Source organism: Gossypium hirsutum, chromosome D02 (assembly GCF_007990345.1).
Source record: "Gossypium hirsutum isolate 1008001.06 chromosome D02, Gossypium_hirsutum_v2.1, whole genome shotgun sequence".
Classification (NCBI taxonomy): Eukaryota; Viridiplantae; Streptophyta; class Magnoliopsida; order Malvales; family Malvaceae; genus Gossypium; species Gossypium hirsutum.
Window position 1 is genome coordinate 3,491,879 of NC_053438.1, and position 19,018 is coordinate 3,510,896.

At 33.9% G+C, this 19,018-nt stretch overlaps 2 protein-coding genes, 1 long non-coding RNA gene and 1 pseudogene across 5 annotated transcripts in view; 2 read left to right on the forward strand and 2 right to left on the reverse strand.

The window, feature by feature from the left end:
* LOC121214429 (uncharacterized) overlaps window positions 1-19,018 on the forward strand; it is a 92,144-nt gene that overhangs the window by 36,160 nt on the left and 36,966 nt on the right. The gene's annotated exons all lie outside the window — the stretch shown is intronic.
* Window positions 1-19,018, reverse strand: part of LOC107943934 (receptor like protein 21) — a 184,041-nt gene that overhangs the window by 19,349 nt on the left and 145,674 nt on the right. The gene's annotated exons all lie outside the window — the stretch shown is intronic.
* Window positions 3,599-8,421, reverse strand: LOC107924714 (uncharacterized). The gene is made up of 6 exons (XM_016855283.2): window positions 7,964-8,421; window positions 6,267-6,473; window positions 5,750-5,930; window positions 4,400-4,548; window positions 3,913-4,140; window positions 3,599-3,789 (listed from the first exon to the last, which is right to left on the reverse strand). The coding sequence occupies exons 3-6, from the start codon at window positions 5,844-5,846 to the stop codon at window positions 3,655-3,657; spliced, it is 609 nt and encodes a 202-aa protein (XP_016710772.1). The 5' UTR covers window positions 5,847-5,930; window positions 6,267-6,473; window positions 7,964-8,421; the 3' UTR covers window positions 3,599-3,654.
* On the forward strand, window positions 11,102-16,172 carry LOC107924674 (pentatricopeptide repeat-containing protein At1g04840-like; annotated as a pseudogene).

Sequence of the window (19,018 nt, forward strand, 5' to 3'; positions counted from 1 at the left end):
AGGGCTCGGAATAAATGCTTGTCCACTTTGATACCAAGTAGGTAAGGCAAGTCCCCTGCTTGGTCCCGTAAAACATCTGCTTCCCATTGATCCCATATTTCATATTTCATTTCATTTCGAAGATCATTTTGGATTACGCTGATACGGGTGAAATCCCATAACTCTGATACGTACCCTTCTGCAAGACTATCGCCTTTTCTCTCCACATCGTCTCAGCCCATAATCGTACGGCTGCATTGTCTTCTACTTTATCAAGAAACCTCTTTTCCATGATAAGCTTTCTATCTATACTGAACGTGAATCGACACCTCTTTTGAAATGAAAATGCCATGCAATCACAAACAAAGCAAATTAGATCTAGGATTTAAAGTAAACAATAATAATAAAGCATCTATTCGGTAAGCACTAGGGTCTGGAATAGCTCTATCTCGGTGGGTTCTTATGGCTCGCTATGTGTGGTTTGGTTCTAAAGTAAGGGTACCTGAACCAGCAGATTCCTCGATTCTCACCCATTATAGGCTCATATGGACCGAGTTCAGTTCAGGGGAATACATTCCCTATGGCCATGCGGAGATGAAAATCTCACGAAGACATAGGTACGGATGTATCCCGGAAGCGATTCACTATCCCATGCGGAGGTGAAAACCTCACGAAGGCGTAGTTTCTCACTCCCACTTAAAAGGTGTGACCAGCGGTCATGCAATGCAATGTGCAGAGATATAAAATAAATAAGAACACGATAAAAAAATAACTCAAAACAAAAGAGATGCAATGGAGGATCGTAAATTTAAATCGAATTTTCCACTTTCAACAAAAAGACAAGAAATAATCAACACGTGGCTTGACTCTCTTATTCTCCCCAGTGGAGTCGCCAAGCTGTTGACACCATTTTTGGATGAAAACGGGGTCGACTTGGATTTAAAAAAAAAGAATGAAAACGGGAGTCGCCACCAATCCTTTTTTGACGAGGTGTGATCGGGTCACCTCAAAAAAGTGGTTGTTTTTAATAAATGATTTAATTTTATTAAACAACGATTTTGGTCTACGAAATTCAGAAAAATGAGTTCGGGAGCCGGTTACGCACGAGGAAGGATTAGCACCCTCGATACGCCCAAAATTGGTACCTAGTTGATTAATTAGTGTCTTAGTGTCGAAAATTAAAAATTTGAAGAGTTTAAAAAAAATACGATTCTTAAAAGAAAATCTGATATCGTGAATTGAAACATAAGATTCTCTTGTTCCGGAGGAATATCACATCCAGCACGTTAGGACACGATACTCTAAACCATCGAAACCAAGATCACCTTATAGTTTAATGAAACCATACTTTGAAGCTTTAAGAGGATATTTGGCTATTTAGTCAAACGAGAAATCGAAACCCAGCACGTTAGGGCACGTTTTCTCGAGTTTCCAAACGCGAAATATTGTCTTATTTAGAAAAATTTTCCTTTGGTGTTTAGTGTCAATGCTTGACAAAACAATAACGAATACGACAAGGTGAGCAAAGTAAAGTGAGTAACAACAATGCAATAGGCAAAATGAAATGACGAGGCGATTACATAAACAAGGCATACAAATAAATAAATAGAACTAACATTTAAAAAAAAAGCACAAGTGTACACGAATAAATAAACAAACACCAAATAACAATGATGACAATAAATACAATTATGTAAAAATATATATGCATATATAATTTTAAGCCATAAAATAAGAAATATATATATTATAGAATATGAAAACATAGATAAATATATACATATATGTGTAAAAAATAATATTATAAAAAAAAGGGTACGTATACATGTATAAAAAAAATAAATGTATTAACAATGAATATAATAAGGGTAAGAAAGCAAGTATATACACAATATATATGTAACGTGGTACTAAGGACATATATATATATATACAATACAGTATTTAAAATAATATTTACGTAATACAAAATATAATATTAAAAGGTATATGTACATACGTAATATATAAATACATATATAATATAATGTTAAAATATTTACATAATACTAAAATATTTAGGTAATATATGCGTATATTGAAAACTAGTAATAATATTACCGAGGTATATACAAATATATCAAGTATATATACGTATTATAAATATATAAATATATAACAAAGCATAAACTAATAAAAATAATAAGAATAATAATAACGATAACATCGGAATATAAAAGAAACAAACATAACATTAATAAAATATTAAAATAAAGTGAAATAAAAAAATTAAATATGAGAATATATATAGGTATACCCGTACATAATAAAAATATATACTAATACATAATAATAATAATGGTAATATAAAAATAACAAGGATATTTAATAAAGATATAAAATCAACAAAAAAAGGACTAAAATTGAATTAAAAACAAAGTTGTGGGGCCAATTTGAAATGAAAACAAAGAAAAGGGACTTAATTGTACGCGCGTGAAACGTTGGGGGACCGAAACAACAATTATTCCTTTCCTTTAAAACGCAGCACATTGGCGGGGACTAAATCGAAAAGCGCGAGAAATTATAGGGCCAAATTGAAAACCATAAAAAACTTAATTGTGAAGCATCAAAAAGCGGAAGGACTGCGCGCATAAATATCCCATTCAAATGAAAACACGCGGATCCTCTAGCGGGTCGGGTCGGATGGGTCGGGCATGGCCAAAACGACGTCGTTTTGGGGCTTAAGTGTAGCCCCCAAAACGACGTCGTTTTGGAGGACTATATAAGGCCTAAACTAACCAAAAAAATCATTTGGGGAGAGGGAAAGAAAAAAAAAAGAGAGAGGGAAGAGAGAAGGGAGAGAGAAGGGAGGGGAATCCGGCCAGGGGCCGGTCACCGGACGGCCACCGGAGGCTCGCCGGCGCCGGCGCCGGCCACCGCACGCGGTGGCCGGAAAAGGGAAAAAATATTTTTTTTTATTTTTTTTTGTTATTTGTTCTTGGTCTTAGAATATATAGATTTTAGGTTTATATTAACTTCAAAAATGTATAGATATGTATATAGAAATCGAAAAAAAAGTAACCTTTTCCGTTTGCCTTTCCTTTTTTCCGAATGCTTGCTATCTCAGAGATCTATGTATTTTTTTTTAAACTCTAACTTCTGTTTTTTTGTATTCAAATGCCGAAAAAACCAACAAAAAAAAAGAAGAAGAACCCCAAAAAAAAAACCCCCCGTTTCCGTTTTTCATTTCGGGTTTTATAACCCATTTTACATCCTTTTTCTATTATTCTATCCTGTTTTTTGTCTTGATCTTGCAGGGTATGGAGGTGCTGGTAGTGGAGGAGGAGCAGGTGGCCGACATGGTGGCATGGAGAGCTGGGCGTGGCAGACGAGGAGGCCACGCGAGGCATGCGGCGGCCAGCTAGGGTTTGCTGCTGAATTTTGCTGAAAAATGTTTTAGATTTTGGGCCATTTGGGCTTTAGGATTTTGATTTGTTTGGGTTTGAATTTTGGGTCAGAGTTTGGGTTTGTAAATGGGCTGTTACTTTTGGGTTTATTATTTTTATTTTGTTTTTGTTTTGCACTAGGCCCGGGCAAAATGGGCTCATACAATCACATTTTTCAAATTTGTTGATAATCCTTCACCTAATCTGCCGGTGAAGTTTATAGATAGTCTTAAGTGTCTATCACAAGAACCTAGATATTGTAAATCCAATATCTTCCAAACAATTCAACCATGATATTAATGATAATGGAAGCAAGATTATCCACTATCAATGACATAAAATGAGCTGCAAATGCTGACGAACAAACATGCACTGTTTTTCCAACCTGTGGATTGAAGAGCATTGACAAGCTAACTTTGCAGACCATTTGAATCCAATACTATACATAAAAATGCCAAAGGAGAATAATTCATCTTGGAAAAAGAATTACTAATATGCAAAAGCTTACCTTGTTTAACAAGAACACAGCATATGCTGCTCTTGTCGTGTCTTGACCTTCTAAAAACAGCGGAAATTCTGCCAGCTTTACATTTGCTGAAAGTGTTGTATCCAATGACAAATCAGAAGATGCAGGGTCTATTGAAGACGCATGGTCATTAATATATGAGCGAGAACCACCCAAGCGCAGAGGATAACGCAAGGGAACTTGCAAATAGGATGCAATTAGTGAAACAGCCTGCAAATGATGAAATAACAGGAAACAAGAAACAATAATAGGTATGATTAAAATTATAGCCTCAGCATGAGAAACAAGCAATCAAGATGCAGCCCACTATACCATATTACCATCCTAGCAATTAAAAATTACTACAGCATCTTCAAGCAACAAGGGATTGTAGGTGGTAGGTCAAAAAACTTGATATCCACAGCTTGATATTATCAGAAAAAACAAATTCAGTAATAAATGATAACTTCACAGAAGAAATAGAACGCACATGTGCAACAAATCCCAAGGCAGTTGCAGATCTCTGAACCTCCTTTTTGTCAGTGAAAAAACTCATCTTTGTAAAAGGAAGCAAGGTGAGATTCAGACCTAAAATTGCCAACGATCCTTGATTGACGGGCTTTGATGCAGAAGGATTCCCTAGTGAAGATAGGAACAAAGGAACTTCATATCAATACATCACCAGACACCACCTCTTTGTGAAAGTCAAAACAAAATTCAAAAAAATATAATCATGAAAGTAAGAGATATGTAAAAAGTTCATAATATTCAAGAGCAAAAAAAATTGTTTTGATATGAGGAGAATTGAATAGTAGATATCTAAAAAAGGAATAACTGAATACAACCATCATAACCAAAAGAAGAGTCAAGTGATAGGTAATGGTACTCCCTAAGCTGTTTAGGAATCATAAAAGACTTGTCCAGTTGACAAAAATAACTCATTTTATTCTCCCCTAGTAAAACATCATATTGGACCAACCATATTTGATATCAAAGGATATGGATATCCAGGCATGCCATTTATAGATATTCCCAGTGTTGCAAGAAGGAACTGTTCAAGAGAAAGAAGCTGCTATTGTTGGTAAAGTTTTCCTCAAACCATTTTGAACATCCAAAATCTCAAGAACAAAAAAGAAAACGTAGGAGGAAATATAACAAGCATCACAACGGGTTCTCGATGATATAAGTGAGAGGATAAATGTTAATTAAGATTATAAAAATAAACCACAAACTAAACAGGAAAGACATGGATTTCAAAACGAGGAGACTGGCTGCTAATTAAAACCATATGCGGTGTTGTCTAGGGCGCAAGGCGCATTCTAGGTGCTAACCTTTATATTGCCTCAAGCACAAGGCACAAAAGGAAGCGCTAGCCTGAGTGCAGTAAAGCGCAATATGTATATGTGAGAGTTTTTGCAAGTCTGTGTGTCTACAACATAAAAGTTTTAAGATATATAGTAAACTCTAAAGTGTGGTCTGGTTTATCCACAAAACTTGCAAAATTTTTATGGGTGAATGCTCAAATATTGAGAATTATAGAGTTTGATATTATCCCTTTCTTATTAGTAAAGGTGTATCAAATGAAAACAGTAAAAAATAAAATAAAATATTGAGAAATTCAACAAGGCAGGCTTTTTCTAATGCCCATTGCCTTACAAAAAAGGTGTGCCTAGGTGCACCAGGCATACGCTTGATCAAATGGACCTCACCTGGAAGGGTCCAAGGCGTTTGGTTGTATAAAACTAAGGCGTAGGCATGCCTAGGCGCATGCCTTGACGACACTGACCATATGTTGGCTTTATTGCAAAGCATTAGCAATCCAAAACTACTAGCACATTACCTAATCTACTACTGCTAGAATAGGACTCAAGTTCTTGCTCCTGTGCAGGTCCAACCAAGATCTTTACAGGATACAATAATGAAACTTGTGATATCATATATTGTTGCCTTGCTCGAAGCTTCCTTTGCACATTTTTAAGTTTAACACAACCCCTTTCTTCAGTGAGTAATCTATTTGCTTCTTGTGATAAAAACAACATATAATCAATCATGCCACGCATGCAAGACTACCAACCAACTATCTAACAAAAGATACAAAGAAGTAGGAGAGCAAGAAGGGGATAACCCTTGACTATGCAAAGGAATTCATAGAATGAGAATCATCTCATCTAAGCCCCTCAACCACCTTCACAGGGGGTGGAGGTGCAAAGAGAGAGGTCTTATTGATCCGAGAGGAGAATATATAACATCTAAAGCTGAATAAGAAGAAACCTTCAAATATATCATAAATTCAGAATTCATGGTAATATAAAAATGAAATTCCAAAGCTAATTTAAGCTAGAATAAAAATGCTTCACCTGTAATCACTTCCTTGCTACAGAAAGAGAGGTACCAGCAACCAACAATGATCTTACTTCAGTACTAAGCATTTCCTCCTGTTTTTTAGCATCCTCTGTTGCAACTTTGCAATGAGTTGACATGTTTGCCATAACTACTTTCCTTGCCTCGAGTCTCTCACGCATTTCCTCAAGCTCGTTCAGTTTATTCAAAGACTCATTTTTTACCTGCACAGCATGTTCCCACCCATTAATCAGTGGGCCAATTAATTAGGTCACAGAAGACAAAACTAAATTATCACTCACCAGGTCCCCTTGAAGTGTCATATGGCTTTAACAATTCAACGTGCAATATCTAGTAAAAGTAAAATAAACATAGAAGAATGCAAATGCAATTCTTAAACGCCTTTAAATGGACAACATGAAACACTTTAAGAGCCCTATAAAACAGAAAACTGGAAAAAAAATCTGAAAAGGAAAAAAAAATGAATTGAAACAATAAATCCATCTGGTACAAACAGCAACAAATCTCGAAATAAGCTTTGGCTTTAGCCCATTAAAGCCCGGGCATTCGGCCAAATAAACAGTGACTGCCATGTCAACTTTTTGAGACGGTAGAAAAGAGCTCAAAAATCTCAATTTCCAAAAATAAGGACATAAGAAGGAAAACAATTTACTTATTCTTACAGTAGAAGAGCAAAATGAAACTAAATGAAGGATAAGGGAACTGATGCGAATTGACATTGTTATTTTTGGGACTAAAAAGAATACGCAGATTGAATATTTAAGATTTTGTAAGGGAAAAGTTCCATTCACCGACACAATTATCATCGCCCTTTATCCCAGTAAAGCTTAATTGACAGTTTTTCTGTCTCGTGTTCTTGCTAAAGCATTTGAGCAACCCAACAGAAATCATTATATTTCAAACTGAAATGATTGGCTTTAACAATTTCACAACCTATACCGCCCAAACTAGTAAGTAATTTGGGTGCAGACACCAGAAATCTATTTTCTTTGCACTCTACAACTAAATAGCATACCACTTATCAATCAAACACAGCTGAAAACTTCAGTGAGGGAACATTATGTAAAATGAAAAAACTATAACTTCAACTTGATTCATAGCTCGGCAAGTTCAGGGAATTGGGACTTCTACCACGATGATCCAGTTCAATGTGAAACAGTGATCCATATCATGCATATCGGTTCCCGGAACAAGAGGTAAAACCAGCAAATTAGGTAAACAATGATCCTACTATATTTCAGAATAGCAACATTGAGCATGAAAGCTAAAATTATAGCATATTATGGGTCCTTGCTCTCTACAACTACATATAAAATTACTAAACAATATTACTACATTAAGGATCCAGAAAAACTTTGTTTCAATTGTTGATCACTTGATCCAACTATTTTAGAAAGTTTATTCTTCTTTTTCCTTTCCCTTATTTTCTAAATCAGGAAAAACAGTAGCATATAAATTGGATTACTACTCCAAGTTTCTGAAATTTCAACAATATCCCTATTACCTTTTCACTCAAGTCATTACCCCCCAATTAACAAATATATTCCCAGTTTCCCTTTCCCTTCAAACACCCCTTTTTTTTTCCTCTACCCAAATTCAGCTGATGTTCAAAAACCCAAAATTGGTTTGCTAAAATAACATAATTTTCAAACACAAAGATAACCTAATTTTAATCAGAAAAAAAAAGCATTACCTGAATTAGTGACTGGAGTTTCTCTTGAAGACTTTGTTTCTTCTCATTAGCTTCCTTAAGGGCAGAAGTTAAACTCCACAATCTAGCTAGCTCGTTGTCGAAATCTTCCCATTCAATTAGTTGCACATTTTCATGTGCAGCATTGATTTTCTTCGGGTCGGTAATTAGGGTTTTGTCTCGGGCTTGTTCTCGATTTTCCATGAAATAATTGAAGAGGAAAGCTTTCGATTCTGTAAGTTTAAAAAGGGATCATAGATCGACCTCATGGTACTGGATCTCGCCCGGTTAGAGTGTTCTTTTTCACGCCGATCGAATCATTTTCCCGGGAAACTTTGCTAGCTAGGGGTAATTTTCTCGGGAAAATGGAGGGAAAAACAGTTTCGGGAGTTTTTATTTGGGGGAGTCTAAGGTATAACGGAGAATGACAGGTGGCGGTTAACGGAGGAATCTCACGATTCATGTCATTTTCACTTTTCCGATTTAGAAATTGCTTAAATACTTTTAAAAATAGATAATAAGATAAACTTTCTTTTTGAATAAGATAAAACTTTCATTGAAAATAAATAAATAAAGCTAATAGAATTTTACACATTTATCATGTGTTTTAAATTTAATAAATTAAAAAATATTTGATGATTTTTAAGTTGGTAATTTTTTTTTATAAAAATTTGGTAACTTCTTTGAAAGCTGATATAAAATGTATCACGACCCGACTTGAGATTTAATTTGTCCTCGTCAGAAGTCCGACCCAAACAAGGGAATATGACTTGCCACTCACCAATTTTTTAACCTTCCAACTTGCCAGCTTTATGGAGTAACTCGGCACCTTGCGACACTACCTCACATACCGTGAGATTTCAGTACAAATATCTCTAAGGGTATGTGTCAAGCTTAAGAGAAATAACATATTATTATACATATTATTTAGTTACTCCTAACATGTCATGTCAAAAAATCATACTATAAAAAATAGTCCTCACAAGAGAGGATAGAAAAAAAAAAGTCATCAACAAAAGTAATTAAGTAACCTTTTTATAAAACAAAAAGATTTATTTTATTTTGAAGTAAATTAATTCTCTAACTTATATAAGAAATTAAGTAAAATCTTTTTAAATAATAAGACATAATTTCTCGAAAAAAAATAATCAAATGAGAGCTAATCAAAATAATTTATTTTTTTAGGCCAAACAATTTTACTTCAACTATTTATAAACACTTTTTAATCAATTTTCTTTTAACTCCCATTATAAATTTTATAAAAAGGATAATATATTAAAAATACCCTTAAATTATTAGATTTTGTATAAATAAACTCTTATTTTTTTTAGTTAAATAAACTCCTAAATTATTAATTTTAGTCATGAAAATGTTGATATAAAAAGTATGAGAATAATTTATTAAATAAAAAATTAATTATTTTAAAATATTTAAAATATTTATATACATAATAAACTTAATTAAATTCTCTAGAAAAAAAATTATATTCTTTTAAATTTTATGTTGATATATTATTTCTATTTGTCTAATAAAGTGCATAACGAGGCAATACTATTTTTTATGTATAAATTAAACAATACTACAACTTCCGAAGTTAATAAGATTATATCTATACTCACCATCACAATTAGAGACAGGAGTGAGTATTCGATCGAATTGAGTTAAAAAATTTTGAATTAGTCGAGTTAACAAATCTTATTTTAGCAATCGAAATCAATTTAAATTTTTTTAAATCAAATCGAATCGAGTCAAAAAATTTCAAGTCGAATTAACGAATCCTATTATTTATACTCAATATTGCGTTTATATGGGCTGATTATTTAACTGGTAGACGAAGTACAAGATTATTTAACTATATAAACAATATAATGGTTTTGCATTGTAACTTAATAGGTAAACATTTATCAAAACGAAATAATTTTACCTTTTAAGTTAATGGTTTTGACTTTTAACTTTTAACTTTAAAAAATATAAACATTTATCAATACGACGTAAATTTACATTTTCGTATTCGGATTTTCGAATAACTCGAAACGTGTAATTCATATTCGAGTTAAACTAAAAATTTTAATTTTTTTATTTGAGTTGATCTGAATAACTTGATTAAATCGAATAACTCGAATTGTTTAATTTGAAATTTGAATTTTTTATCGAATTTTTCAAATCAAATCAAAATTTACTCACCCTTAATTAGTCATCATAACTAAATTAAAGTTGCCCCATTATGCAATTGCAAGTCTTCAAAGCCTAAAAGTTGTAACAATTCAAAATTTCAATGGAAATTAAAATTAATATTTTTATCATATATTAGTCAAAGTTGATTGCATCAACAATAAGTTAAGATAAAAACCTCAAATTTTAAAATATTTTTACCTCAATATAAAATTTAAGAGCTTTCATGTATAAAAACTAAAGGTTAGAGCTTTCATGTTTAAGGGCTTATTTATACTTCATCTTTATAAAAAAACACTTAAATAAAAGTTTAAATTATATAGTTAATCACTCAATTTTAGTAAATTTTCATTTTAGTCACTCGTTGTTAATTTGGCTAATGTAAATATTACATTACACTCATTTTAGTCACCTAATTTTCATAAGATAGAATTAATTTTATTTTTCGGTAAAAAAGAAAAGAAAAACTCAAAATTTTACAAGCAAGTACCTAGGTTTTTATAGAAAAAACTTGGAGTTTTATATGAAAAACCTACGTTTTTATTGGAATAGTCATTTTATCTTTTTTTATTTCATTTATAAAATTAATTTTAGCTTTTTCAATGAAAAGAAAACCTAATTTTTTTACAAGAAAATCATTTTATCTTTTTAATTTCTTTTACTTTCATATATAGAATTAATTTTAATTTTTTTTCCAATAACAATGAAAAAAAACTTGGATTTTTACAATGAGTTTGTTGGGTTTCCACGGAGAATTGCTTGAGTTTTATGAATAACTCAATTTCTTAAAAAATTCTAAAAAAATTAGAAAAATAAGATTAATTAAAAAAATGGAGCAAAATGAAAATTTACTAAAAGTAGATGGCTAAAATGAATATACAATTGCATTTTCGTTAGCCAAATTAACATGTGATCAAAATGAAATATTATTAAAATGAAAAAACTATTTAAAGAAAGTGATTTATTTACACCCTGATTTTATGAGCAAATTCCCCAGCACAAAGCCTATTTTGACAATAACAGTTCAAATGAAAAGTCTTCGCTTACTCTTTGAACGAAACTCTTCTCCCGCTAAAACCACCTCTTCTTCCTCCAAATTCAAACGCCCAAAGCCTTCTTCCATCTCTAATGGCTCTGATTCATCACAATCATCATCATCTCAAGATCCCCTTAAAACCCATTTCTCCTCTCTCATCAAATCCTCCGAAACCACCCTACAACTCCGGCAAATCCACGCTCAAATCCTGCGCCGCCACCTCTCTTCCAGTGCCAATCTCACCACCCTCTTAATCTCCGTTTCTTCTTCCCTCAAATCCATACCTTACGCGCTCTCTATTTTCAACTATTCTCACCACAAAAGCTTATTCCTTTTCAATGCTTTGATTCGTGGCTTGACGGAGAATTCCCATTTCCAATCCTCAGTTTCACATTTTCTTCTCATGTTGAGACATAGAGTTCGCCCTGATTAACTTACATACCCTTTCGTGCTCAAGTCTGTTGCGGGATTGGGTCTTCGTTTCCTTGGTCTGATCCTTCATGGGAGAATCATAAAATCTGGGGTTGAGTTCGATTCGTTCGCTCGGGTTTCGTTAGTGGAAATGTATGTGAAGCTCGAGGAAATGGGTTTTGCGTTGCAAGTGTTTGATGAAAGTCCTGAGAGAAACAAGAGTGAGAGTATATTGTTGTGGAATGTGTTGATTAATGGGTGATGTAAAGTGGGGGATTTGGAGAAAGCTATGGAGCTTTTCGAGGCTATGCCTGAAAGGAATATTGGGTCTTGGAATAGTTTTATAAATGGGCTAATGAAAAATGGGGATTTGAACAAAGCAATGCAGCTTTTTGATGAAATGAAGGAGAAGGATGTGGTTTCTTGGACTACAATTGTTAATGGGCTTTCACAGAATGGAGATCATCAGAAGGCGTTATCCATGTTCTTTAAGATGTTGGAGGTCGGTTTAAGGCCGAATGATCTTACTCTTGTTTCAGCTCTTTCCGCTTGCGCTAAAATTGGTGCACTTGAAGCTGGAGTCCGTATCCATAACTATTTTGTGGAAAATGGGCTTCGGTTGAATAAAGCAACTGCTGCTGCTTTGGTTGATATGTATGCAAAGTGTGGGAATAATCTGTCTGCTAGTAAGGTTTTTGAAGTAACAAAAGAGAAGGACATTCGTACCTGGAGTGTCATGATATGGGGTTGGGCAACCCATGGGTTTTATGGACAAGCTATCCGATGCTTCAAAAAGATGATGTTTTCAGGTGTGGACTTAGTAGTTTTCATTGAGCTCAACCCTTTATTCTAATCTTTCTGAATAAACTCAAGTTTGTCGTATTTGCAGGAATAAAACCCGATGCGGTGGTCTTTCTTGCCCTCCTGACTGCATGCTCACATTCTGGACAAGTAGATCTTGGGCTTAACTTCTTTGACAGCATGAGGTTTGATTACTCCATTGAGCCAACCATGAAGCATTATACGTTGGTCGTTGATTTGTTAGGCAGGGCAGGCCGACTGGATGAAGCAATGAAGTTCATACAAAGGATGCCTATAAGTCCTGATTTTGTGGCATGGGGAGCACTTTTTTGTGCTTGCAGAGCTCACAAAAATATTAAAATGGCAGAACTAGTGTCAGAAAAGCTCCTTCAGCTTGAACCTAAACATCCTGGGAGCTATGTTTTCTTGTCAAATGTTTATGCAGCAGTTGGTAGATGGGAAGATGTGGAGAGGGTAAGAATGTTGATGCAGAATCAAGCTGTTGGCAAAGATCCGGGGTGGAGTTATATTGAAGTCAATGGACAAGTGCATAGTTTTGTAGCTGGTGATCATGATCATAAGCGTGCAAGAGAAATATACTTGAAATTAGAGGAAATAGTGTCTGGTGCAAGAGAGCAAGGATATATGCCTGAAACTGGGTGGGTTCTTCATAATATTGAGGAAGAAGAGAAGGAAGATGCATTAGGAAGTCACAGTGAGAAATTGGCGCTTGCCTTTGCCTTAATGAACACTCCTCCGGGGACAACTATCAGGATAGTGAAGAACTTAAGAGTATGTGGAGATTGCCATTCTTTGATGAAATGTGCTAGTAAGATGAGCCAAAGAGAAATCATATTGAGAGATATAAAGAGATTCCACCATTTCAAGTATGGGGTCTGCTCATGTGGAGATTATTGGTAAAATGGTAAGTAACAGCAACATTAATTTGCTTTGCTGTTAATAACACATGATTAGTGCTTCTACTTGGTTTATTTAGAATAATGCTTTTAGTTAAAACATGGATGTAGCTACAGCAACACAAGTTTTTTTGTTTGATAATTGGTAGCAAGTACATTAAATTTCTCCAATGGACCTTTCTGCACATATATATTAAACTTGAAACTCATTAGTTAAGTTTGTACTTTATTTAGGTATCTAATTAACGTTGTTAGATTTTTTCAATTTCAACTTATCATCTTGTGCCACTTCTTTCTCTTCCCTTTAGTGAAATTTAGCACTTTAAAAGATGGGTTGCATTTTGCTCCCTCTGTCAAAAAAAATGGACAGATTAAGCTATACACGTTAGATCAAAGAGCAAATAGGTCTTTTTGTTTAAAAATCCATCAATTTTTGTTGTTAAAAATCAATCCATTTACATCAACATAAAATATATAACTGTTTGGGTATCTCATCATCCATGTTAGTTTTTAGCAATACAAATGGATAGAATTTTTAACAAAAAAAACCAGTTTATTGTTTGATCTAACATACAATGACTAATTTGTCAATTTTTTAAGTAAATAAAGCATAATGCTAATTGACTCTTAGTATAATATCTCTATGGTACTTTTATCAATACTATCTCTATTTATGAAATTAAAAATACTTAAATAATTAGATTTATTGTATATTGTGATAAAAAATTATGTAAGAAATGCATTTATTAAAAATCCATATAAAATCTAAATGATGATTGTAAAGTTAAATGTTCTGGTGCAAGAGAGCAAGGATATATGCCTGAAACTGGGTGGGTTCTTCATAATATTGAGGAAGAAGAGAAGGAAGATGCATTAGGAAGTCACAGTGAGAAATTGGCGCTTGCCTTTGCCTTAATGAACACTCCTCCGGGGACAACTATCAGGATAGTGAAGAACTTAAGAGTATGTGGAGATTGCCATTCTTTGATGAAATGTGCTAGTAAGATGAGCCAAAGAGAGATCATATTGAGAGATATAAAGAGATTCCACCATTTCAGGTATGGGGTCTGCTCATGTGGAGATTATTGGTAAAATGGTAAGTAACAGCAACATTAATTTGCTTTGCTGTTAATAACACATGATTAGTGTTTCTACTTGGTTTATTTAGAATAATGCTTTTAGTTAAAACATGGATGTAGCTACAGCAACACAAGTTTTTTTGTTTGATAATTGGTAGCAAGTACATTAAATTTCTCCAATGGACCTTTCTGCACAAATGATATATGTCCCCATAAAGAACTTGGTGCTCACGGTATTGCATGACAGGTAGCCATAGGTTATTGGCTCTCTTGATTGGTATCTTACATTCCTCAAGGTCCAAAAGTTGTTCCTTCTTTTTGTCTGAAGTCCAAACCTAAGAAAAGCATTGATGGGCCTTTAAAACTTTGCTCATTTCACTACATGAACTATTGGATGTTTTGTGTTCAAATTAGTTTATGCCAGTAGTGAAAGTACATCTCTTTCTCCTTATCCAGTTATTCTTTTCAGTTGTCATCATCTTTCTGTGTCTTGCCTTCTGAAGTGTTTAGATGACTGCATTTCTCAATATAATTTTCATTTGACCTAAATAGTTGAAATTAAAGTCCCTTATCATGCCATTCATTACTTTGCTTCTATATGGTAGTTATTCTTCAATGTCCATGAATTGACATATATCACTGGAAGCATAATCTTACTTCTAAGCACGGGATTGACCTTCTTTAATGCAGGTTCTTCTGTAAGACTCAAACCATAGATGGGCAAGGCTTGAGAAAATAAAGTTGTAAGTGTTGAACCAGGAAGGACGATGTTGGCCATGTTATAAAAATTCCTCCAGAATGACTAAACATCGAGGAAAAGGTTCAACCATGAGTGGCCCACTGAAACGTGCTTGGTCGAACACATGCCAATTATCAGCTACGTATCAAATCCCACAATTATAAATGTAGATTGGGTTCCATGCTCTGGTTAATCCATTAGATGACACGGTCCATTGAAAAGGTACTAAATTACTGATGTTTGGTCCATATATGAATCTGTTTATTTAATGGCCAGCATTAATTGTTAATTCTCTTGTTTGCGGGTGACTTTTCCTCTAGCATGCCTTATGGAAAGAAGTGTCAGTGACAACCTTTTAATCAACAGCAACTTACCCTACTAATGAGCATTTGGAGCGTTTCATAGCTCGTTCAGTTTATTCAAAGACTCATTTTTACCTGCACAGCATGTTCCCGCCCAGTAATCAGTGGGCCAATTAATGAAGGAGAGGATAGTTTGCTAGACACATGTTTTTTGTGTGAGCTTTCTGGTCTTTTATGTAGTTGTGGTGTTGACAATTTTTGTTGTTCTTTACATAAATTCTTATTGGCTAAGCGCTTGGTTTTCTTTTATTGGAAAGTGCATCACAACCTGTCGTTACTCAACAATGGCCAATTTTCTTGCATATCACATCTTCAGGCAATGTGATTATGTTGAAAATTGGCCTACCATGCTTGCTGTAATACTTCCGGATGAAGTACGTGCTAGCAATTGTTCATGCTGCAGCACGTATGCTTGCTGTAACAGCAAGATTTTTGTTTTAGTTTCACTGTAATCAGCCTAGTTGGAAATGAACAAGCTGATGACAGCTTGATATGTTTAGGTGTTGAATGACTAATTTAGGTGGCTTGTTTCTGTGTACAAGCAATGTTTTTAAAGTTAGTAGGCTACTTAGTGGTAGTAGGTAGTAATAACTGATGTAGTTGGCTATAAATGTTTTGTTTTTTTTATTGAAAAATTAAGCATATCAATGGTTAAAACAGATTGCTTCCTTGCTGCACGTTTGTGAGCAAGTAAATTATTCTTGCAGCTTGCTTCATTGTCTTGTTCTGTTCTCTGTTTTCTTCCTCTGCTGTCAAAAAACCCAACAGATTAGCTATCGTGAAGATTTCAACAAAGTCGGTTCGTGTTGATTCAAGGAAAAAAAGATATTACGATTTGATTTCCTCACCTAATTGTTTTACTATGCGAAGTTGGATTGTGAGGAATATTTTGTTGATTTCTGCATTTTGAATAAAGAGCTCTTAGGTTTGTGTGGCCGACGTTTATAGTTTTATCTTTCGATTTTATCATTTTTTTTTTGTATGAAATTTAAAGTTTAATCAAAACTAATTGTTATGTGTATGTAATAGCTATTTGAATTAAATTAAATTGACAAATCAACGTACACTAGTGCATACTAAAAAAAATGTAATATAAAATTAAACCAAAATTGAATCTCCTCAAACATATGGCAACTCTTCACTCCTCTTTCCCTCTGAAGTTATTTTAAATTAAAATATATTTTGTATAATGTGTTATAACAATTCAACTAAACAAAGTGATTCTCTTTGCATAACATATTATATGCTTATATAAACTTTTACATAATTTGTTATAGATACATTTTTAATAATTGAATGATGACTCCATTAAAAATGCAATATCATAATAATTCTACATTTCTTGCATTAATATAAAATTTTCCTTTTTTTTTCCTTCAAGCCTTGTTTATTATCTTGCCAGCTTTCAGGCTAGCTATCGCCCGCCTTTTTCTCCCTCCCATCAATCCTTTTTTTCTTTTTTCTTCTCATTCACTCTACATGTCTTCTTTCTTTTCAGTTTGTAGATATATTTTATGAGTATCTTTATTTTCTTCACAAGTTGTGATAGACAGATGACGACGCCTATGTTCGTTAAAACTTCATCGGCCACCAGTAATTTTTCAGAATAATAAATAATTTCATGAGCCGATTTGGACCCTTGTTATCATAAGTTTTATATATTTTTTAGTTTATTTTTTCATTGTTTAATAGGTTTTTAGTTTTAGAAGTTTTTGTCTACTCTTGTAACACGTTTTTTAGTCTTGCTTATGCATGTAACCTTAGTTTTACAAGTGATTTTAGAGATGGTTTTGTTACCGTCTTCTCTAGTTTGGTGAATGCTCAATTCTTTTGTCCATTTTTGCTCGTCACTTTGGACCATTCGGGGCCGATTTTCCTTATCGCATTAAGTGCTTGCGATCACTCCAAATATATCGTGCTTAAGTTGTGATAAAGCCTGTACAAGCCCAATTTTTATGCCCGGGCCCAATTGACCCAACAAAACCGAACGGCCCAACAGACTAAGGCCCAAACCCAACAAAGACTAGGGTTTCAGAACCCTAGCCCCTCCATCAGCGCCGCATGCTAGGGTCTCTGACTTCTGCCCCGTCGGCGCAAACGGCGCACCTACCCCGTCCGTGTCACGTCTCCTCTATCGCCCTACACCTGCAAACAATAAAGAGAGAAGCAGACAACACAAAACAGGGGAAAGATTGAATCTTTTTTTTTGTTCTTTCGGCTATAAAGCCGAACGTATCAAATAAGAAAAAGGGGGGATTTTTTGTAAAAAAAGAAAACCACATCAGAAATAAGAAAAGGAACAAAGGTTGCTGTGTTCTTCATTTTATTCTTTTTTGATTCGTTTACTTTCATTTATTTTTAAACAAATCCGTTAAAAAATATATCAATAAAAAGGAAAAGAAAAAAAAGGAGCGCACCTGAATCGCTCTCTGGCTCCGTCGACGGAGGTTCTCTCGCCGTCGTCGGCCCGGATCTGAAGGAGGGATTCTGAGCCCTTGTCTCGGCGCTCGTAGGGGTTCAAGGACCCGATTTTCAAATCGCCCGAAGGATAGGCTTTTTAAAAACCCTTTGTTGCGCTTCGTTGGCCGCCGTTTCGGTGGCGGTGCGACGGACAACTACGGTGGTGAAAAGCCAATCGTCGGAGGGCATGAAGAGAGAGTGGGGGAAAGAGTTCTGAATTTTTTTTTTTAAAAAGAGGGATGAAATGATTTTTTTTAGGGGTTTTGATTTATATAAGGATTCAAAACGGCGCCGTTTTGGAAGGGTCAGAAATCCCCTAAAACGACGTCGTTTTTGCATAAGACCCGAGACCCAACCCGTCTGCCTTAGGGGATCCGCGTGTTTTTTTACTGAAGGGCTAATTACACGTTTAGCCCTTCCTATTTTTAATTATTTTAAAATTAGGTTCTTTTAATATTTTGAATTTTACCCGGAAATTTTTTTCGTTTTCAATTTGATTCTTACCCAAACTACGTCGTTTTAAAGGAAGGGCCATTTGCTTTGGTGGTCCCTCCATGTTTTATGCTTGTTCAGAGCAGTCCTTCCCTTTTCGTTTATTTGCGTTTTGAACCCCCCGAATTTTGTTTAATCTAATCCTTCTGCTATTTTGTTTATTTTCTTAACAAATTTATTATTATTATTATTATTATTATTATTACATATTCATTTATACCATCTAATTTTAGATTTAATCATATATATAAATATACGTCCATGATATATACCTACTTTTTATATATACATATACACATTTTAATTTATGTACATATCTACACATATTTTTCATACTTTAGTCATATATATATACATGTACTTATACATATTCTTTATATCTTAAAATCCATATTTTTCTTATGTATATATTTTATATTTTATATATATGTGTTTATATATTCTACAATATATATTTATATGCATAATAAATACATATCTATATACGTTTCGATTTTTATAAACACATATATATATATGTATGCATACCTTTATATTTCTTATATTAAATACATATATATATATTTATATATCCCTTTATACTTCTAAA